The 22522-nt window shown below is 48.3% G+C and overlaps 2 protein-coding genes across 2 annotated transcripts; both read left to right on the top strand.

Annotated features, from left to right (window-relative positions):
* Window positions 1–1048: 1048 nt before the first annotated feature.
* Window positions 1049–7074, top strand: LOC101790919 (zinc finger protein RFP). The gene is made up of 7 exons (XM_038187848.2): window positions 1049–1603; window positions 3251–3346; window positions 4091–4321; window positions 4925–4947; window positions 5048–5163; window positions 6074–6106; window positions 6444–7074. Exons 1-7 carry the CDS (start codon window positions 1187–1189, stop codon window positions 6953–6955), a joined length of 1428 nt encoding a protein of 475 aa, XP_038043776.2. The 5' UTR covers window positions 1049–1186; the 3' UTR covers window positions 6956–7074.
* Window positions 7075–9919: 2845 nt separating this feature from the next.
* On the top strand, window positions 9920–22105 carry LOC101791103 (zinc finger protein RFP). The gene is made up of 12 exons (XM_072024725.1): window positions 9920–10784; window positions 11710–11802; window positions 12582–12812; window positions 13050–13072; window positions 13209–13324; window positions 13999–14028; window positions 14374–14966; window positions 17824–17997; window positions 18477–18596; window positions 19069–19091; window positions 19593–19708; window positions 21152–22105. Exons 1-12 carry the CDS (start codon window positions 10365–10367, stop codon window positions 21670–21672), a joined length of 2460 nt encoding a protein of 819 aa, XP_071880826.1. The 5' UTR covers window positions 9920–10364; the 3' UTR covers window positions 21673–22105.
* Window positions 22106–22522: the final 417 nt, after the last annotated feature.

The following is a 22522-nucleotide window of genomic DNA, read 5'->3' as shown; positions in this document are numbered from 1 at the left end:
ATGCTTTGCAGTTGGGACTGTTGGGTTTGTAGGCTGGCGTAACAGGGAGGATGATGAAGGTTGGGGTTGATGAAGGTCACAGCAGTGCATCAATGGACAGCAGCTCATGGGTGGGTAGAGGACGAACGGGATTTTTAGCAGCTAACAGGATGCAAACACCATGCCCGAACACAGGAGCATTTTCTGCAAGCCTGACATGGGGAAAAAAATCCCCCAAAAAGGAAAATTGCTCATCATTGGAGGAAGGGGCTGTAAAAGCATCTCAGCAGAACCCTTCTCAGGATGGACCCAATCTTGGTGCCCAACCTCAGTCAGGAAACGGCCGCGGTGACCCGAGCGCACCATGATTTATCTCACCGAGGTCATCTGAAGCAATTCGCTCATTTTTGGTATCTTTTTTTTTTTTTTTTTTATAACACTGTGTGATTCATTTCCTCTGTTGAATCACTTCTGGGGAGCCGCAGGCAGTCAGGCTGCAGCCACGAAGAAAGCAAGTGAGATAAGAGATGCACGAAGACACGCTAGTATATCACAGGGATTTACCCTGATTTAGGTTTTTATAATTTAAAATTACACCAAGGCTTGGCTGGAAACCCTTCGGCAGGGTTTATTCCTGGTCCCGGTGTCGGCGTGGTTGCATCCTGCCCTCCTGTGGGCTGCGATCTGCTCCCAAATGAATGCTGAGGATGTGGAGCTATGGAATTAGGGAGCTTGGGATGAAAAAGACCTCAGAAAAAGAGAAAAGAAAGGGTTTTCTTGGTTTTTTTTTTTTTTTTTTTTTTGTGTGTGTGTGTTTTTATTTTCCTGCAGTCTGCAGGTTTGCGTTATAGCTGGACAGAGATGCCGGGGGAAAGTGGTGGCACCCGCAAGTTGTTCTTGGTGCTCCCACCCAAATATTTCACGGCTCAGAGGCCACAGGTCAGGATGATGCACTTCTCTCTCTGCAGCAGCGAGGCTTTGACCTTGAAAGCCTTTTTGGAGTGACTCAGGTTTCAGAGGGTGTTGCAAAACAGCTCGAATTTCCCCTTTCCCCCGCCCCTCCTTCCTTTTACGCTGCACTTTTCAAACAAGACCTCCCATTTCTGAAAGCAAAGCCAGAGGGAAACTCCCGGCCGCTGCTGAAAAAAAATAAATATATATATTCAATGAAGCGAAAGTAACCGTGTCATTCTTCTCCCAAGCAGCCATGGCCGAGTGCGACCCGCTGGAGAGCCTGCAGAAAGAAGCATCCTGCTCCATCTGCCTGGATTATTTCAGCGACCCCGTCTCCATCAACTGCGGGCACAGCTTCTGCCGCGACTGCATCACGCGATGCTCGGGCAAATCGGACCGGAGGTTCGCCTGCCCTCAGTGCCGTGGGATAGCCCAGAAGAGAAAATTTCGGCCAAACCGGGAGCTGAGGAACCTGGCGGAGATCGCCAAGAAGCTGATCTCGAGGGTCGGCGACGCGGCGCGAGCGGGCGGCGTGTGCCCGAAGCACCAGGAGCCGCTCAAACTCTTCTGCCAGGAGGACCAGACGGCCATCTGCGTGGTCTGCGACCGGTCCCAGGCTCATCGTGCTCACACCGTGGCCCCCATCGAAGAAGCCGCCCAGGAGTGCAAAGTAAGAGATCTCCAACGCTTTGCTCCTCTCGGTTTTCCCCCCCTTTTTTTTCCTTTTGGTCCATCAAAGGTTGAGGACCACTCCCTGGGGGCTTCCCCACCTTCTCAAGGATACGGCAAAGGATGCCCACTTAGGATTTCCCAAGAATATTCCCAAGATTCAGGATGAAGTAGGGCAGAGCTGGTGGCTCATCCGGTTGGATCAGGGTCTCTTTGCAGCCCCAAAACCCATCCCAAAAAGCTCCAGCCTGCACCTAACTCAACCACCCCACCCCACAGACTCCCAGATGCGTGGTGCTGGGCACAGCCTGGTTTGGGGACACTCGGGAGGGATTGGAGGTGGTGGGGTGCTGGGTCTGATCCTCCAAAATCTCCTCCCAGGCAGCAAGGGTTGGGTGAAGCCTGATTTTCACCCAGACCTCCAAAAGGGAGATTTCACCTTAAACTTCCCACCCTGCACCCCCTTTACAGAAAACCACCGATTTATTTACTCTCACCATCTCCAGGGACTACAAAGGAAGCTTAGGCTGGTAGCTATAGAATACCCAAATTAGCAGAGCTGGACCTCACTTTTGCACACTCTGTTCAGTTTTTGTGCAAGAACCACCTTGGAAATCCCAGATGAGTTGTCCTTTCCGCTGCAAATCAACCCGTTAACCCAAAAGGAGAAGGAATTTCTTTCTGAGCAACTGCCTCAGGATAACCACAACGGTGCCGGGAGGCTTTGCAGCTCCCTGCAGGGAGGAGAGGGTGAGGAGGAGGAGGAGGAGGAGAAGTCTCTGCCTGAGTGGAGGAAGCTTGGTGACATTTTGACCTGCCCACATCAGAGGAAATGACTGGGAATGGGGAGGTGAAAGGTGGCGTTAGTCACACCATGAGCACAGAACAGGGCTGAGAAAAGAAGAAATGAGGGGCAGGAAGGGTAAAATAAGCTGATTTAAAAATAAAAATAAAAATAAAAATAAAAATAAAAAATAAAAATAAAAATAAAAATAAAAATAAAAATAAAAATAAAAATAAAAATAAAAATAAAAATAAAAATAGTGGGTTGTGTGCAGTGCAACCATCCACTGGCATTTCTCATTGGAGCATCTTTTAAGTGTGCAATTAAAAAAATAGGAATTTCTAAGGTGCACTCCCATCTCCTCTTACAAACAAATTTTGGGGACATTATCCATCACTCAGTATTCATGTTGCATTATTTCAACTGCAGAAGCAGCTGAAGATGACAAATTTGGGCAGAAACATTCATTCTGCAGATTATGGGAGGTAACGGTGATGAGGCAGCAACTCAAGGGACCTGGTTAGGGGAAAAATGACCAACCGAGGCAGAACTGATTGCAGGAAATGCAGAAAATAACGGGCCATAAATATCATGGGAGAAGGAACTGGCAAGGATCAGAGTTGGGGTGTAAAAGAATCTGCAAAATTAAATATTGCCTTTATTTCACTCTTCCTTCGCAAGGTGCTTTGTAGAAAAGGTCTGGGGGTGAGGAGGGGTAAAAGGGTGAAGAATGTATAAATATTTCCAACTTCTGATGGCCTCGTGCACAAATTCATCACAAATTAGCTAAAGAAGTATTGTAGCCATCATCCCTCTCTCCACCAGCTTGCAGATTGTTATGATTATTTTCTTTTTAATGCCCAGGAACATATCCAAAGCAAACTGAAGAGCCTCAAGGATGAAAGAGAGAGACTCCAAGGATTAAAAGTGATGGGGGAGAAGAGAAGCCAGAAGCATCTGGTAGGTCCTCACCACCGCTGCATGCAGGGAGGTGACTTCTGAGGGTCTGGTATAGGGTAAATAAATTCACAGCACGGAGGTGAGGAGCAGGAAAACGCCTCCAGCCCTTGCTCCGTCTCAGCAAGGCACCCGTGGGTGAACCACGGCTGCTTCTCGAGGGGAAATCAGCAGCCACAAAGCACAGGTGGGGAGCAAGGGGGTTTCCGAATTGTTGACGGGAGGCGCTCGCAGCTTAGCTGAGCTGCTTCTCGGAGGCTAATGGGTGTGCGAGTCCCCCTGGGTGGATTTTCAGGCCGAGGAGATGGGATGATGCTCTGGAGGGATGGTGCATCAACCACCCCAGCCCCATAGATGCACAAGATCCGTGGGGCTGCTCGTGAAGGTGGTGACCCTGGGCTTAGGGTGCCCAGGCACCCGGGTAGGGTTTGCCCCATCAACCACTCCTGAAATCAAACACTGAATGCAGTGCCTGATGTCCAGGCTGCAGGAAAAACACGGCGCAACGCTGCCCTCGTGTTTCTCCAGCTGAGAAATGAAAACAGCCGAGAAATAAAAACAACCCAAAGGGACACGAGTGCTTTATGACTCCACGGGGCGTTGCGTAAAGCTTGAAGGACACCCAGAGCCGTGTGCTGTGGACTCAGAATAACCTCATGGCCAACGAGGAGCTCCTGTTTTATTTAGCCAGGTTTTCTAGGTCTCGGGTGTCTTCTGTTCTCATCCCTTCCAATTTGTTCCTTGCAGCAGCAGGCGAGAGCCGAGAGGTGGAAAATCATGTCGGTGTTCAAGCAGCTGCACCAGTTCCAGGACGAGCAGGAGCGGCTCCTCCTGATGTGGCTGGAGGACACCGAGAAGGAGATAGTGCAGACCCAGAGTGAGAACGACAGGAGGATCTCTGCCGAGATCTCCCACCTGGGCAACCTCATCCGGGAGCTGGAAGGGATGAACCCCCAGCCGGAGAATAAATCCCTGCAGGTGAGAGCGAGGACACGGGCAGAAAAAATAGGGGATGGTGTTTGCAACGCTTGTTTTCCCCTCCCAGTCTCTTTGCCTTGACATTTTGAGTAGTTTGGATGCTCGTTTCCCAAAGCAGATGTATTACAAATAGTGTGAGCTGTGCTATCATCACCTCTGACCTGGGAGGAGGACCCCAGAATTAATATCTCAGCATCCTGGAAATGGTCACCAATTTCTTCTCCTCCCAGCCCCAGGCAAAGCCTGGGAGATGGATGCATGCCCTTGCAGAGGGATAACAATAAATAATAAATATAAATATTTATCATATTCATATTAAATAATATTTAATATATTTATATAATAAATATAATAATAAATAAATCCTGGTGAAAACCCAGGTCTAAACTACGAAGCATAGGGTTACACTTTCACTCCTGGAACCACCGTTTTGGGAAATGCTAGGACACAAGCAAGGAGGTGTTTGGAACAAGAAAAGGTGTTTGGCACAAGAAAATCCAGAGCGAGCAAAGCATGTTTGCAACCAGCTCCTGGGGGAGATAAGAGATATAAAGAGGCCTGAGGATCACTCAAAGTTTAATTCCCATCTTCTCTCTCCTTTAGGATGCCAGGAGTGCCTTGACCAGGTATGTGGCTCTCTGTCCCCAGCACAGTGTCACTTCTCTAAGTGGGGTTTTCGCATAGCTTATTTGGCGAGGAAGGAATACAAAAGTCTTCTCCTTCCAGGTGTGACACAAGGGCTTTCCAGCATCTGTCGGAGAAGTTTCCCCGAGTGGAAAAAAGCCTCAAGGATTTATCTCAGAAAAACATCATTCTGAAGGAAGCCCTGAGGAAATTCAAAGGTACAAAGGAAGGGAAAAAAATCTAGATCCAGCTGGATAGAAGTGGACGCCATCCAATTACCAGCATCAAGCCCAGCTAAGGAATGCTAGCAATGAATTACTCAATAACTCTCCTATCTGGGGTTGAAGATGGAAGAGGGAGGGTGACTGTTTTCCCAAGCGCATTTGCAAATGTGTCTGAAATGCAGAGTAATGCAAAGGACCGAGCAAGCCCCTCCCTTTTGGCTACACAAAGGAAATGAATCACATTCTTGGTCCTGGTCCTAGTCAAACCAAGCAGGCTGTAGGTAATGTCTAGCTATCCGTGAGGGAGTCAGCACCAAAAAAAGGTCAATGCATTGCAAAAGATTGCTGGTCTTAAATAAGCCTCGAATTAGTTATTTTGAGACAATTCTGTGTCCAGATACTTCTGTTCCAGTCCCTCCCACTCTGATATCCGAGTAGGAATTGATAAATATCAACTCTGAATTCAAGAAATATCCTCAAAAAACCTGGCTATATTGGGTTTGAAGGCCCACCTGCCCAGCTTGCTGTCTCCAAGACTGGCTGAATATGGAGGAGTGTAAAAGCAGAGATATACATTAAATTAAAACCTTCTTTTAATTATGTTTCCAGCAATTAATGGTGCAATTAATTGTGCCATTGGTACCCCTAAGTCCATCGTGATAGATTACCAGAAGTAAATCTATTTTCTTGATTATTTATGCTTTCAATCTCTACAATCAAAGTGGTGTGAGAGGAAAAGCTCTTTGCATTTCACCTGCTGAACTTGCTCACCTGGATATTTGACTTGTTTTGCAAGGGAAAAATTGCACCTCCACAAATTTACCTATCTCCAATACATTCTTTCTCCTCTGTAAAGGGGAAAAAAAAATAATAACAGCACTTCTCTCTGCTTCTCCCTTTTTAGAGAGTCTCCCAGTTGAACTGGATGTGCAATGGGGTAAGTCTCAGCAGAATGGGGGTGTACTGGGGTGAAAGGGGCCCAAGTGGGAAAAGGTGATAAAGGCTGGGAAATTACACTTTCCTGGTGGGTTGGCAAGAGGAATTTCTATTCCCTTTGGGTCAGAATTATAAATGATACAAATGATTAGAGCCTTTAAATAAATCTGCAAGGTATACATTATGCAGAAAGCCTTTACCCAACAGCTCCAGTCAGGGCAAGCCTCCATCCCTGGAAAAACAAACAAAAAAAAAAAGGGGCATACATTAATAAAAAGGAACATCATGTTTCCTTCTGACATGCTGTTTTTCTTCCCTCATTCATCCTGTCCTTATAGCAAACGTGACTCTGGATCCAGACACAGCAAACCCCCACCTTGTCCTCTCCGAGGACCGGAGGAGCGTGAGATGGGACGAAACACCCCAGAATTTGCCTGACAACCCGCAGAGATTTGACACCTACTGCTCGGTGCTGGGCCACGAAGGCTTCACGGCAGGGAGGCACTACTGGGAAGTGCAGCTGGGGAATAGGGGATTTTGGGCTGTGGGGGTGGCCAGAGACTCGGCTTGGAGAAAGGGTTGGATCAGCCTTGACCCTTCCCAGGGGATTTGGGCTGTTGGCATCTGTGGGGACAGGTTTCAAGCCTTCACCTCCTTCGAAACAGTTCAGCCTCTGAATGGGAGGCCAAGGACTATCCGAGTCTCTCTGGATTACGACAAGGGACAAGTGGCTTTCTTTGATGCCGATAATGAGACCTTGGCTTTTGCTTTCACACCGACTTCTTTCAACGGAGAGAAAATCCTGCCTTTCTTCTGGGTTTGGGAGTCCAAGATCCAGCTGGCTCCCTGAGACAGCACGGGCAGCAAGATGGAAACGTCGTGCTTTGGAGAAGGCTTTGCTTTGATCCGGGAAACCACACTGTATTTCAGAGCTCTATGGGTGGTAGAGAATAAAGTGAAGGGAACAAGTCCCGGTGTCCACCTTGAATCTCACATTCCTGGGGATTTCAAGAGCGGCAGGTTGAGAAAGCATCACACTGGGCAAATCTCTGGATTTATTTTTTTTAATATCTGGGTACTCTGAGATTTTACTAGGGAATATCACCCTGGGAGGAGCAGCAAAATGAAGCCTATAATCTATGCAACAGCCCCGGGCACGCTGGTTTCATTGATGAACCTTGATCTCTGATATGAAATTCCTGCAGGGCTGAAGAAGCTGCCTCTGGTTCCTGGTTTAGTTGCTAGAAAGGAAAAGAGGATTCCCTTGAGTTAAGTGTCTTAACTGCTACTTTCCATGAGCTAAAATTGCCAAAGCATTGGCAAGAATGTTGATAATTTGAGGCTTTGGAGCTGAAACCCATCAGTTTCAGCTGGGGTTATCCAAGTGGTGGGGTGGGAGAAATCAGAGGCTGGAGGAGTGAAGATGAACAGGAAGAGTTCCAACACTGCCTTCTGAAATTTATCTAGAGACATTTGGGTCAGGGAGTTTAGTAGGAAGCCCTCTCTATATGTCAACGGTGTGCAAAAAAAAAAAAAAAAATCTCTATTTTGGTGTCTTTCAATATTTCAAGAGCTTTTCTCTTGCTTGTCAGAGAAAAATTGGGAAAATGGTGCTGTGCCACCCCTCAGCTCAGCAAATCCTGGTGGCTTTTCTGCCCTCTAGGATCAAGAGAAAACTGCTGGGATCTTGCAAGGTCTTGGTGGTCTCACGAGCAATCTCCAGGGACATGCGAGCATCTTTGGTGCATAGCATCTCTGAGGGGTGTTAGTATGCAGTTCAACTTCACCCCAAAGACAGAAATTGATTCTGGAATCCAGTGGATGGGCAGAAAGCTGTGTGCTTGAACCTTTAGGGTCACCCAAGAGATCTCCAAGTCCTCCCCAATACCTCTATAGAGATACAGGTGTGGTGCTGAGGTCCTTCCAATTGCCTGGTCTGGTCTTGTCACTCCCAATATCTCAGAAGCCCTTTCAGTTCAAGGTTGTCTCCCATCCCAGCTGCACCACGACCTCTTTTAAGTGCTCTAACAGGCTGTAAAAATCCTGCTCGAGCTGCTCTTGTGTCACCAGGCCTGCACTGATTTGAAGGACAGGCTTTGGAGCCCAGCATCTTTTAGAGAAGGGTCAAAATGGGATGTGTGTCTCCCATTCTCTTCCTCCCCAGATGGCTCCAGAAAGAATAGCTGTAACTTTCCAGCAATATACAGAAATATTCTGCCTTAAGCCATGCTAGAGAGGGGCTGGATCTCAGTTCAGGCAGTGTCTTAGAAGAATCATAGAATGGCTCGGGTTGGAAGGGACCTTAAAAATAACCGAGTCCCAGCTCACTAGATCAGGTTGGCCAAGGCCCCGTCCAACCTGGCCTTGAACACCTCCAGGGATGGGACATCCACAGCTTCTCCTTGGCAGGGGATGGGGCAGGAGAGGAGGAATGCATCCTCCTCCTCTCTCCAGTGGGTGGGCGATGCTCAAGGGGTGTAAGGAAAGGGGATCATCTCTGTGTCTTCCCCAAGTCCACCTGGATGCATGAACCACCACTGACTCCCGATGCTCCTGTCTTGTTCTCTCTGTTTGTTGTTCTTTACATGTTTTGGCTTTCCCCTGGCAGAAGAGGATGGAAGAGGAAAAGCAGAATGAAAACCAGGATGAGAAGGGGGCCTGTTCCCTGTCCCAGCTGGAAAATCTGCACATGGAAATGCAAAAATCAGGGAAAGAAACCCTCACCAAGCTTTCAGAGGAGCTGTCGAGAGTGGGCGCATTGATTGAGGAGGTGGAAAGGAAATGCCAGCAGCCAGGATGTGGAATCCTGAAGGTGAGACCCCAAAATTGCTGGGAAGGCACCAGCTGAGCACCAGCTGGTTCTCCAGCTCTTGGTTTCATATCAAACTTACTAGAAATGGGACATCATTAGAGTGGGGCCCTCGGTAGTCCAAGGGGAGGAATTCCAGGACACTAAGGCTCTTTTTTTCTCTCTTTTAGGACATTAAAAACAACTTCAGCAGGTAGGTGGTCCTTCTATCAAAACCAAGCATCATCCCAGAACAAGTCTGTGGCCAGTGCTGGTGGCTCCTTATGTGATCCAAACACCAGATGAAGCAAATCAAAGAATGTCTACAAGGGTGATGTGTGATCATGTTGTCTATTTTGCTGACTTTTTTGTGCTCTACCAAATCTACAACGTGGAATATCCATGCACAACAAGAAGTAAATATATCTCCTCTGTCCCTCCAGGTGGGAGAACGAGGTGCTCTTGCAGACAATGAAGATGGAGGTCAGTGCTATGCTTTGGTATTCCAAAATCACCCCCTTGAGCTTTCACGAGGTCCCCCAGCAGATACAAATCACCCTGGACTATCTGGAAGGGAGGATAAGTTTGGTTTTTTTTGATGCAGTGAGCAACTCAAAAATATTTAGTTGTCTCCCAGCTTCTTTCAAGGGGAAGAAAATCCACCCACGGTTCTTGGCAGATGGCTGCACTCACCTCAACCTTCTCCCCTAAGGCACAGGAAAAAAAAAAAAAAAAAAAAAAAAAAAAAAATTGTTTAATCATTAAATGACTGGCTTCCTGTAAACTGGTACTGATGGGGAATTAAAAGCAAACAGGTGATTTCGAGGAATCTGTGCTCCGTGTGCTTTCTTTTTCTGTTTCGTATTTCTTCTTGGTTTTCTCGGGAGGTTGGTTAACATAACAGGAAGGGGGGAGAAATCACCGTCCTCACCCTCCATACCCTGCTGCACTGGGAGGTGATAAACCTGAATTTTCTCCCCATCCATCCTGGGCTTCATTCCCATCCAGTTTGGCAGCCAGTCCCTGTCTGACCCTTACTGGGGAGCCACAGCCTGGTCCCAGTCCCCCACGAGGAGCCTCAGATGTGCTGGTGGAGGAAATCAAAGCCTCCCCTCTCCCCACCACTTTGCTAACGCAGCCCCCTGTGGGTTTAAGACCTTTGCTGCGTGATCCCACCTTTTATTCACGGTCACCCCCTGAGATCCCCAAATTTTAGGAGTTTTCAACCACTTCTCCAGCCCATCCCAGTGCCCTGCCCTCCAAGCCTCATCTGGCTGAGGAAGGCATTGAGCCAAAACCGCGGGGAGGCGAGGAGGAAACCCGGCGTGCGCTTGTCCTCCCCAGCCTCCTTCTCCTGTTTGGTGGTGTTTGGGGTTGGGGACGGATTTCCCTGATAAAACTCCCCCGGCAGAAAGAGGAAGGGGCCCCTCTTCTTCCTGCAGAGCGGTGATCCTCTCCCGGAGGCAGAGCCATGGCTTCGCAGAGCCCCTCGGAGAGCTTGCAAGGCGAAGCCTCCTGCTCCATCTGCCTGGGCTATTTCCAGGAGCCCGTCTCCATCCCCTGCGGCCACAACTTCTGCCGGGAATGCATCACCCGCTGCTGGGAAGGGCTGGAGGCCAACTTCTCCTGCCCCCAGTGCAGGCAGACGGCTTCGCACAAAAGTTTCCGTCCCAGCAGGGAGCTGGCCAAGATCGCCGAAATCGCCCAGCAGCTGAGCTTGCAAGCAGGCAGAGGAGCAGCGGGGCACGAGGGTTGGTGCCAGCAGCACCAGGAGGCTCTGAAGCTCTTCTGCAAGGAGGACCAGCAGCCCATCTGCACGGTGTGCGACCGGTCCCAAGCTCACCGCCTCCACACCGTGCTCCCCGCCGAAGAAGCTGCCCAGGAGTACAAGGTAAAGCACTGGGATGTGCTTGCAGCTTTCCCAGCACACCAAAAATCCCTTGGCAAGGGCAAAACGCAGCCCTCTGCATGCATCCACCCACCCCCCGTGGTGCAGATGCCAACGGGGATCTTCGGGTGTCACCCACAGGCTTCCCGTTTGCATTTTGTTACTGGCACCTTTGGCTCTTTGCAATGTTCCCATGGGGATTTCCCACCCCATCCCTCCTTCAATTTATTGACCTTCACCTACAGCTGTGGAGAAAGAAAGAAAAAAAAAAGCTACGTAGCTGTTGAGTCAGAGGTGCTGAATATCAACTATGAGTAATGTCCAGAATAAGGGAAAATGCTCAGGAATTCTTCATTTTTTCTCCCCATGATTAAATCAGTTATTCAAGGCAATTCTGCATTTTTTGTTCCCCTCCTCCTTGTGTCTTTAATTTCCCATACAGAGAAACAATTTTCTGCTGCCTTTTCCCCTTCTCTCTGCTCCTTTTCTCTTTTCCCCCGGATCCAAACCTTTTCTCATTTCCTTGCACACCAAACATTAAGCAAGTTCACTAAAGGCTATTAAATACAGCATCAGGCACCCCTGAGCCACCATTTACGGGAAGCTGGGAGTGGTTTTGAGCAAAATCTCACTATGTGGTTATCTTGCTCTTGCACGCCTCCCATCAGCTGTTGATTTCTGCTGGTGTTGTGCTCTCTTGAAGATTTTTTTTTTTGCTGTTCTTGCAGCAAGGTTGGTGTTTGCAGGTTGCATTTACTTTGCAAATAATTCCAGAACAGCACAGCTTGCTCACGAACCTTCCTCATCCCCCAGCTCTGTGCCTGTACAAATCCTCCCCCACCTGATGCAAGGGGGGGAAGGTGTTTAAGTAGAAAAAATATATATATTTCTCCCATCTCTTCCATTTACATTTTTTATTCTGTCACAGGAAGAAATCCAGGCTCGCCTCGAGCTTTTAAAGGAAGAGAGAGAAAAATACCTGGAAAGCAGAAAATCCAGAGCAAGGAAAAACTTGCACTTGGTAGGTTGCCCTGGTGGAGGTTTTCTTTTCCTTCTCCACCCAACCCCGGTTTTGCTGGTGTGTTTTGAGGCTGGATCTTGCATCCTTGGCTTGCGGAGGGGTTTGCTGTTTGAGCTGGGAGGCAGCCAAGCCTGGGTTTATCTGCCGGCGTTTCGCAACAGGCTGTGCCAGGGAGATAGCATTGCAGCTCCCCTGCAAGGAGGCACAGAGCTCCAGGAGAGGAGGGAGCCTACAGATGCATGGGCTGGGAGTTTTTCTTCCTAAATTCTGTAAATCTTCTTCTTACAGTGCTCATTTCCAATTTCCTCCTTTGGTTTTGCTTCCAGGCTGAGCCTCCCAAATTGTCCCCAGTCCCTAAATTCCCAGGAAGATGTTTTATGTTTGTTTGTTTGTTTGTTTTGGTGTTAATTTCACCCCTGCATTATCTGAATATCTCCCAGGACATGGGATCCTGACACCAACCCCACGGCCTTGAAGCAATAATCTGTTTTACTTGGGTGTGGTGAGGTTTTTCGGTAGCCCTCCCTCCTTCCCTGCCCATCTCACGCCCAAGGCAACTCCAATTCCAGCTGTTTTCCTTCCACAATGGGATGGGGTTGTTGTAGCCTGCGTAAAGACAAACCCTGTTAATTCCAGAAATATCCCATCAAGAGAAACTACACTCAGAAATAATCCACGAGGGAAGGTTTGGCCATCTTTAAAGATTGTGGTGGGCACATCTGCTGCATGGAGAGGTCTCCTGCCCCTCTTATCTCTTTGTTTTTCTCTCATCCTGGCAGGAGAAAACCAAAAACGAAGGGAAGAAAATAGTGTGTGAATTCGAGCAGTTGCACCAATTTTTGAAAGACCAAGAGCGCCTCCTCCTGACCCAGCTGGCAGATCTGGACCGGGCCATCACCAGGGTGCAGGAGGAAGCGGTGGTGAAGGTCTCGGAGGAGATGGCCCACCTTGACACCCTGATTTGGGAGATGGAGGGGAAATTCCAGCAGCCGGCGAGCAAATTCCTGCTGGTGAGAGCCCAAAGTATAAGGGCTGGTGGGAAGTGGAGGGAGAGAGCAAACCCTAAGACTTGTGAGCCCAAATTCAGCTCCGTGTGAGCTCCCTGGTATATTACAGCTGGGATCATCACATGGGCAGGGTTGTTCTTTACTACTGCATTGCCATAAAAATATATAAACTTTGAGAGAAAAAGCAGTCTTTGGTGTTCCTCTTCCATGACTGTCTTTCCTCTCTCTTCCCACCTTTAGGACGTCAGAAGACTCTTGAAAAGGTAACACGGCTCCTCATTTTCACTTCACTCTGATGTTTGGAGAGGTTTGGAAGCCACCTGGGCAAATCCTGAGTTCAGATTTCAGGTATATCACATAGGGTTCCCCCACATCTCCACCCTTTTGCCCTCTTTGCAGCTGTGAGGTGATGAAGTTCAACCCTCCAGTGGAGATTTCCCCCCATCTGGAAAGAAGACTTGAGGATTTTCTTCAGAAAAATGTCCTCGTGAGATGCACGCTGAGGAAATGCCAAGGTACCGAGCAGGGTCAGGAGAGGGCAGGTTGCTTCCCGTGCCTGATATTGGGGAGAAATTGGGTTCTTGTGTGCTGGCTGCTAATGCAAAACCCACCTAGGAACTGCTATAAATAAATGCAGCTGAGACTTAACCAGAGAAGGACATTGGTGGTTTTCCCTGGGGTAAAGATGAATTGGTAGGGAAACAGAGAAGGAAAAAAAAAAAAAAAAAAAATTAAAAATAATAATAATAATAATAAAACATGCTCAGAGGATGTTCATCTCCCTAGTCCCATGTAAAAATTCAAATGGAGATGATAGTGCAGTTGTTCCCTTTACCTCCAAACTGGTGGGAAACTTCTTGTGGGTACAAAGCCAGGGAGGGATGTTACAATGGGGGGATAAATTGCTCTCCTAGTGCCTCTTGGAGATGAGTTTAGCCTTGCTAGGAGATTCATCTCCCCCAGCTTTGGGAGAGTTGTGTGGATCCTACAGCATCACCCAAGCAAGTCAATCCAGAGATTTTACACAGCCAAGCTCTTACATCCTCAATATTTCCCTTTCCAAGCTTTCCTTTTAGCTGTTTTGCCTCCCCTTTGGCTGTTTTGCTCCCCAGCCTGAACAATAAAGCTACTCTGCAGCCAGTTTGCCCGATACATAACCCTGATGCTGTGAAATTTCTCTCCTTTTTAGATAGCCTGATGTTTAAATTGCAAGAGCCAAGTAAGTCGATAATGGCTGGTAGGGGGGTGGGAGGGTGGTTTATGGCTTGTGGAAGAGATCCCAATGGGAAAAACAGTGTGATCCCACAGGGAGAGAAGGGGGAAGAAAGGGAAGGGGGGTGGCAGCCTGATGTTGTGATGCTCCTGGTTGCATCCAGGGCTGTGATGTGGTCCTATAAAGCCAAATACCCCTCTGGGGGCCAGGCAGAGGGAACACCTAAGAGCATTTGTGCTTCCCCATCTCCCCCAGTGAATTTCTAGCTTTCCTCTCCCCATGAGAAACATCTCCAGCCTCTCCCAATGCCAAGTTCTACCTCTATTACTCTCGTTCTCTCTTCTCCTGCAGCCAACGTGACCCTGGACCCAGCCACGGCTCACCCCAACCTCCATCTCTCCGAGGACCGAAAACAAGTCAGGGGCCAACTGGTGCCCCAGGACCTTCCGGACAACCCAGAGAGATTCGACTTCGAGCCTTGTGTGCTGGGCTGCCAGGGTTTCACCTCGGGGAGGCATTTTTGGGAGGTGGAGGTGGGACAGGGGGGCGTCTGGGCTATAGGGGTGGCCCGAGAGACCGCGAAGAGGAAGGGACCCATGAGCCTCACCCCCAAGGAGGGCATTTGGGCGCTGGAGGCTTATCACTCCCTGACATCCCCCCGTGCTAACGTGCGTCTGAACCAGCTTCCCAGGAAGATACGGGTCTCCTTGGACTACGAAGGGGGTCGGGTGGCATTTTTCAGCTCGGATGATGATGCTCCTATCTTGGTCTATAGCAGGGCTGCGTTCAACGGGGAGAGGGTCCTCCCTTGGTTCAAGATGGGGATGGGGGCCCGCTTGCAAGAAATCACCCAAAACTCATCCTCAGAGGAGCAGTCCATGACCGGGCAGCTCATGTCCCCTCTGGATTGGGTTGGGTTCAGGTCTCCCCTCCGGATTTGTCCTTGAGATGTCCGTCAATTCTTAACGAAAGGGACATCTCCTGTGTGATGCCAGCTGTTTGCTGTGGTCGCTTGGGCCATCGTGCCAAAGGGGCTTGCTGCTTCTGCCCCCCGTGTCCCTCGCCATCAGGAGCTTTGGGATAGAACCTCTACGTAAGGATGGGGAGATGGGGACACCATCAGATAGCAGTGAGGAAGAAGGATCAACCATTATGAGGGATGAAGGGAACAAAGGGGTTGATTGAGAAAGGAGAACACTCAGGGCTTTCAAACATGTTCTTATTTATTCTGCCTTTAACAGACTGAATCCTCCTGTATATATTTATATCTCTTTACAAAATGTTTTCTTTCCAACATCAATTGCAAGGCAGATCCAGAGTCTGCTCTGCAAAAGGAGGTGGCCTTTCGCCACAAATAGCAATGCCTCGTTTGGTTTGGGGAGCTGGTCTCTATCTCTGTCTAGATCTCTGATATTTATTTTGAATTAAAAAAAAAAAAAAAAGTTGTGTTGCACTCTCCATTTTCTGCCTCTCTATGGATGTATTTTTCTGGATTTGTCTTTAGTCAAAAAAATTAAGAAAAGCAGCACAGGCTGGGGACACCTTGCTTACCTTTCCACCTTTTCCAGTTACTCAAGCCCCCTCTTCAGGCAGTGAAAGGGAATAAACCCACCTCAAAGGCACTTTTCCACACCATTACACATCACCTTGCTGGATAAGTCCCAAGAAAATCCAATTTCTCCCTGTTGGCTGTTGAGGAGGAATAAGATGGAATAAATTGTACTGGAGGCTCCTGCAGCTGTACCAGTTTGATGTTTCTCAACTATAAAAAGCAACCAGAACGAACAAGCAAAATACAAGTGCTTACATTTTTCTCTAGCTCACCTACGCGGATTCCCTCAAAAACTGATGTTCTTCTAAGGAAACTCAAAAGAGGAAGCAGCATCTCTGAAATAAAAAACAGGTTATTGATTATAGAACCAAGAAGAGGAACCAAAAGAGAGAGTGGGAGGGAGCGAACGACATCAGGCTCAGAATAACAGATGAGATATGAGTGGGCTCACTATGACAAAACCCCATCTCACCATACCCACAGGTCTCAGTAAGGGCAGATTTACGGCTGGTATCTTGATAGTGATATTTGCTGTGCTGTGATATCTTTCCTTCATGCATGTCCTTCAACTTCATGCATAACCTAGTCCCATCAGTTGGGAAACACAGAGAATTTCACTGTAGGAAGGAAAATCTGCTTTCTGCAAAGCTAGAAAACCTGAAGTTGGGGCAGGAGCTTAAGCATGAGGATTAAAAAAAAATAAAAAAAATAAAAAAAGCAGGGGAAGTGTTGGTACAATTAGTGCTGTGGGGAAAGACTTTAGTTCAAATGGCCTTGAAGGTTTTTGCTCTTTGTCCTATCTCATTCCCTTTCCCTTATCTCTGCCAGGGAGGGGTCTGAAGCCATTTGTGATCTTTGTCACCCTGTGTGTTGTGTCTGAATCCTGAAACCAAACCAAGTCAGGCTAGGAAAGGCAGAGGGGCTATGAAATGACAGGCCGTCATTGCAGCAAGGAACGGAGGAGAAATTTGGGTGAAGAAGGGGAAAAGATCTCAGTCTGCTCTGCAAGGATGTGCTTGTGGGTTGCTGGTGGTCCCTGGGGTGCTGTGGTCCCACCAAGCTCCTCTAAGAAGCAGCAGCTGCTGAGAAACACGAGACAAAACATCGAGTTCCAGTAAGACTTGGGAGATAGAGACCCATTTTCTTTTAACTTTAGGGCCACAGAATCCCTCGGTGCCTCTGATCTCCATCCAGCCCTCTCCCAGCTCCAACCCCCTTCCAGGGTGTCGCTCTGCTGCCGAAATTTGCAATGCGGATGGTCTCCACCCCAGCTGGTTTTCCAGGCTCCCTAATCAGCAGGGAGAAGTAGACCCGACCCTTTTTAGGGTGCCCAACCTTAGGCACCTCATCTGGAGATGAAAGGAGCTGTGCCCCAGGCTCTGCTGATGCTGAGGAGCTGTTCTCCTCCAAAGAGCAAAGCAGCCCTGCTCAGACGGAGATGACTCATTAATTGCCCCCGTCCACCCCTCTGCACCCACCTCCTGAGACTGGCAGGGAAGGCAGCAGCAACCCGAGCTGCTCACCCCAGGCCACGTTTCCCTGGGAAATGCTTGAAGGGTTTTTGCTTCCAGTCCTTCAGCTCCCAGAGCAAGCGACTCCCCTGGGGCTCTTCCTGATGGGAATAGTTTGCTGGAAATGGGACTCGCCTCTCCAAACCCGGCCAAGTGATGCAAATAATAATAATAATTTAAAAAAAAAAAAAAAAACAACAAAAAAAAACACATAAGTATTTAGCCACTGAGCTTAACACAAAGCCAGTGGGTTAGAGGTTGCTTGGAAATATTTCCCTGTGAGCTAAGAGCCAGGGCAGTGCTTCTTGAGGGGCATGTTATGGCTTAATAATGGGATGCAAAAGACATCCCAAGGACCTGGACTACTGCTCCTTTGCATGCATGCAGTTGCAATCCCTCTTCCAAGGTTTTGGCTGCACATCTCCCTCCTGTTTTTCTTATGTTTTCCCCATCCACACCCCCACCAAGCCTCAAAATTTCCTCCCCCCCCCCGGCAGCCCAAATGTCTTCTGCCTCCAGCCCTTTTTCCAGGGAAGGCTGATGGTTTCTTCCTAAAAGGAAGATGACAAAAACAACGAGGTGATAGCCCTCAACGTCTCCCCAGGATAAGAAGCTGGAAGATTGACAAGGAAGAAACCCAACGCTCCCAGCACGTCTGACCAAGGGTGTCACCACCTCTTGCCCAGGAGACATGGCGCGAAGAGCAGACTTGCAGGCTCAACACACTCGTGAGCCCAGGACTGGGGAGGAACAGGAAGAGAAGGATCCAGCCCCATCAAAGGGATAAAAACAACAGGTTTTTTTAGTTCGCTTCAGAAGAAATTCAGACGGATATTAGGTTTTCTGAAGGAAGCGAGAGAAGGTCTCCGAGGAAGGAGAGCTACCCTGGAGTGCAGAAAACTGGAGGATCTGGTAGGTGTCAGCCTCCCTGACCTGTCAGTCCCTGGGCAGTAAGATATCATCTTTAGGATCATTTCTTTAGATCATTTTTGGCTCCTTTGCAGCACTTCTGTGTTGATAAGCCTAGGACCATCAGAGCCTTCTGCCCAAATTCATGCAAAGCTGATTGTGGCTTTTATCAGCAGGGACCATCTTTCCTCCCAAATCTGTGTTGCCTTTTTTTTTTTTTTTTCTTTTAAGCTTCAAGTTTGATTCTACCCCTCTGATTTCTTCAGGAATTCAGCAAAAAGTTGGTAGGGATTCGGGCTGAACGGTGAGCTCCTCCTGTGGCAAATGCCTCTCCATGAGTTCCTCGTGGTATTTCCCATCCCACTGCTCCTTTGTTTGCATCTTCAAAGGGAAGGAGAGAAGCTGAGCCCTGGCAAACCGTGCTTGGATTTTAGGTACGCTGCAGGTTCCCAGGAGGACATGAGCTCTTTTTGCTTTCACAGCTGGAAGACCTGAAAAATGAGATTGAGAAGAGGCAAGCAAAAGCCACCACCAAGCTCTCGGAGGAGATTTCCCAGCTGGACAGCCTGACAAAAACACAGGATAAGAAGAGCCAGCAATCGGTGAGTGAATTCCTCTGGGTGAGAGAAGGGAAATTTTTTCAAGGGAAAATCTTTAGGAAGGGGATCCCATCTTTAGGAACATGACCCCAAATAGCTGCTGGCATGGGCAATGGGCAGAGGGTCCTGGGTGGGGTTGCTCAGGGCTGTTAATGTCTGTTAATGCTCCCTGGGGCCCTTCTGATCTGCAATGGCTTAGTGGGATTATGGAGCAAACCAGACTCTTCTCCGATGTGTCCAGTGTAGGATGAGGGTCCCTTTGCATGGGGGCATCTCCATCCTTGAACATCCAGAATTTCTTTGGACACAGCCGTGAGCAACCTGAGCTGGTTCACCTTCCTCCATGCACTGGGTTGGAGCAGAGAACCAGGAGGTCCATCCCCAGCTGGACAATTCAGTAATTCTGTGATTTAAGTAGAAAATGGCTCACACGGCAACCTGAGCTTCCTTTCTTCTTTCTCTCTTCTGTCCCTAGGATGCGAAAAGCCTTGTTACCAGGTATGTGGTCTCTCTGAAAAGCTGTTTCTTGAGTTTTTCAACAAGCAATGACCATAGAGGAGAAAACTCGTCACTGGCTGCTGGATGTTCTTCTGCTTCAGGGAAATTGCAAGAGTCTGGAAGGGTATTTTGGGGACCACTGCTATGTGTTTGTATCTGTTCTTCCCAATTGATCCTTTCTTGACCATTTTGGGGTTAAAATTATCAAAGGAGCATTAGTCTCAAAATTAAACCTCCATATGGCAAAGGCTAGTTTTAATTCACTGCAATAGCTTGATTCTTCTCTCTTACTTACTCTGTCCAAGCAGGGCCTTTCTCTATCAAAAAGTAATGAATTAATTAATCCAAGCAAGGAAGTTCAGCGTTTGCTTTTCTTGAGGTTTGGGTTGTCAAGGGGATGAGCATCACCATCACCTCATTCCTCGTGGCATCAGATCTCCTGAAATGGTGACATTCTCTATGACAATCACTCTGGAATTTGTGGTGGTTCTTTTTCTCCAGGTGTGGGAAAGTGTCTTTCCAGTTGCCAGTGAATGTTTCTCCAGAGCCAGAAGAGAGATTCTGTCATTTCTCGTGGAGGAATAGTGCTCTGAAGGAAACCCTGAAGAAGCTTCAAGGTACTGAGAAGGGTTATAGGAGGGAAAAAAATAATAGATTGGATGTATTTTGGTAAGAGCTGGAAGAGCTGACCTGCCCGTAGCTCATTCTGGACACTCTTTGGGAACATAAATACTGCAGAGAACCTGAGATGGAAGAGCAAAAGCTATTCCTGGGCAAAAGAAATGACAAATTGAGACCCACATGACTTAATGCTTCATTTGCCACACTCTTAATTACATATGTTTTGTTGCAATTCCTGAAAAATGTTCATGGATGGGCTGCTGTCTGTCTCTGCTCCCCTCCAGCCTTGCCTATCCCCAAATTGCCTTCTGCTGAGGATGAGAAACTAAAGCAGCCGTACCTGTTAGACAAAGGTGTGCCTAGACCCATAAACCATGTCCAAATTGGTCAAAAATAGATGCTGAAGGAAGAATACAAAAAATCGGGGCAACCAAACGAGTTTTCTTAGCCCTGCAGCCAGAATCTCGGTGTAACGCTCAAGGAAGATTGCCCCAGGGCAGAGCCCTTGCCTTGATACCTAACCATTTCCCTGAAACAAATATGGCAAGTGGGTTGACCTCATTCATCAGCCCTGTGTTCAGATTTTAGCTCTTTTTTAAACCACAGGGTTAGCTGAACCAGTCTGGCCTTGTCCTACAGTTGGTGCTTGCTCTAGGAGATGAAGTACTCGAGACTTTGCTGTTTTACATCCCATGTATTGCTTTCCTTGAATTTTTTTTTTCTCTCCTCAGCATTTCTTTTGGGTCAATGCAGCAGAAAGTCAGCAGAAATACCTGCATGAGCCTGTTGTTATTACTATACCCACTGTGCACCTTGTCTTGTTGGTGGTTTGGGGCTTCAAAACAGTCTTTCTGCTTTGTGTACAGCCCTGCATGTGTTGGCCTCCGTGCTCCTTTCACCTTCTGCTTCAGGAACTTTTTGCCCTTCTGATGCCAGACTGAGTCTTGCTGGTCCCCTCAGAGAGTGTTTGATGTTGGAAGGCACCTCTGGGTCCATATGGACCAACCTAGAGTAGGTTGCCCAGGACCATGCCCAGATGGCTTTTGAAGATCTCCTAGGTTGGAGACTCCACAACTCTCTGCGAAACCTGTGCCAGTGCTTGGTCTGCACAGTGAAGAAGCACTTCCTGATGTTCAGATGGAACCTCTTGCATTCTGGTTTGTGCCCATTGCTTCTTGTCCTGACACTGGGCACCACTGAGAAGAGTTTGGGCCTGTCCTCTCTGCACCTCCCTTATGGGATTGAGAGGCCTCTTCTCCAGGCTGAGCAGGCCCAGTTTTCATCCTCTCTTCATAGGAGAGATGCTCAGTTCCTTAATCCTCTTCATAGCCCTTTGTTGACTATCTCCAGTGTGTCCATGTTGTTTTTTTTTAACCCCCCCCCCCATATCCTCAGGGCCTCAACCCTGCTCCTCACACCCCTTGTCCTCCACCCCACAGCCAGCATCACCTTGGACCCCGACACGGCTCACCCCGACCTCATCCTCTCCGAGGACCGAAAGAGTGTGAGACGTGGGGAAGGACGGCAGGACCTGCCTGATAACCCTGAGAGATTCGACTACTGGCCTTTTGTGTTGGGCTACCAGAGCTTCGCCACCGGCCGGCACTGCTGGGAGGTGGAGGTGGGGGACGAAGGGGACTGGGCCATTGGGGTGGCCAAAGAGTCCATCGCTCGGAAGGGACAACTCAGCCTCTGCCCCAAAGGGGGGATTTGGGGGGTGGAGAAGTGGGGGGGACAGGTCCGGGCACTCACCACCCGCAAGGTGACCCTCCTACCCCTGCGGGTGCTGCCCAGGAGGGTCAGCGTCCACCTGGACTATGCTGGAGGGACAGTGGCATTTTTTGATGCCGACGAAGGGGGGCTTATATTCATTTTTTCCCGAGCTTCATTCACTGGGGAGAGGGTCCGCCCGTGGCTCTGGGTGGTGGGCGCCAGGTCTCAGCTCAGGCTATGTCCCTGAGACACAGAAATCAGCACCCCCCAATTTCCATATCCTTGTTGGACAACTGCTTGCCTCCTGTGCTTCTCTTGGGGCCATAGGGAACAGAAGAAATGAGGGGACTTTGGCTTTTAAATGTCTTTCACCCCCATGAGACTAGGGGGTTGATATTGGTGAGGAAAGTGGGGAAAAAAGAAAAAAAAAAAAAAAAAGGAAAAGTGCTGCAGAGGGGACCTGGGGTGTGAAAGTGGAAAATGGTGGGCAAAAGGAAAAAACCTACAGTGGCAGAAAAGCAAAATTCCCCAGCATTTATATCACATTTATATCAAGTTTATATCAGATTTCCTTGATCAAATAGAGTTGTCCCTATCTGAGATGATCATGTTCGAACCAAGTGGTCCAAACTTTGCTTTTTTTTTTTTAAATAAAAAAATCAAGATATGTTGTTCACTTGGGAGTATTGTATAAAACCTTGAGGCCTCATCTCAAATCTCAAGAGCTTTTTAATTTCTTGCCTCTCTCTTTGTGTTTATCTGCCTGTTTTTTAAATGGGGAGCTGGATGTAAAATTTTGCCTAGACATTGTAAGCAAAAATGTTAATTCTGGCTGGAGCTTTTAGCTAAACCCCCAAGACAATGTTTTAATCTAACCAATTTGGGGAAAAAGAGGGTTAATTGCATAAAACTGATCAGTAAAAGTTATAATGTGTGGGTGGGGAGGAATCATGAGGCCCAGTTGGCAGAGCCTAGCCAAAATGCTACCAACCCCAAATGTATCTGTGCAGATGGATCCTCCTCCAACATCCCATTAGTTGCATGGGAAAATCACCCTACAACAGAGTTCCTCCCTTATAAAAGGCGGCCAGTTGAGA

This window comes from Anas platyrhynchos, chromosome 17 (assembly GCF_047663525.1).
Source record: "Anas platyrhynchos isolate ZD024472 breed Pekin duck chromosome 17, IASCAAS_PekinDuck_T2T, whole genome shotgun sequence".
NCBI lineage: Eukaryota > Metazoa > Chordata > Aves > Anseriformes > Anatidae > Anas > Anas platyrhynchos.
The sequence above is the reverse complement of the archived record's forward strand: the minus strand, read 5'-3'. Positions and strand labels throughout refer to the sequence as shown.

Bases quoted from the DNA above. Each gene is read 5' to 3' on its own strand.
- LOC101790919 (XM_038187848.2), top strand. From the start codon at position 1,187: ATGGCCGAGTGCGACCCGCTGGAGAGCCTGCAGAAAGAAGCATCCTGC. The intron at 4,948-5,047 runs GTATGTGGCTCT...TTCTCCTTCCAG, and splicing joins GCCAGGAGTGCCTTGACCAG to GTGTGACACAAGGGCTTTCC. The intron at 5,164-6,073 runs GTACAAAGGAAG...CTCCCTTTTTAG, and splicing joins AGCCCTGAGGAAATTCAAAG to AGAGTCTCCCAGTTGAACTG.
- LOC101791103 (XM_072024725.1), top strand. From the start codon at position 10,365: ATGGCTTCGCAGAGCCCCTCGGAGAGCTTGCAAGGCGAAGCCTCCTGC. The intron at 10,785-11,709 runs GTAAAGCACTGG...ATTCTGTCACAG, and splicing joins AAGCTGCCCAGGAGTACAAG to GAAGAAATCCAGGCTCGCCT. The intron at 13,325-13,998 runs GTACCGAGCAGG...TCTCCTTTTTAG, and splicing joins CACGCTGAGGAAATGCCAAG to ATAGCCTGATGTTTAAATTG.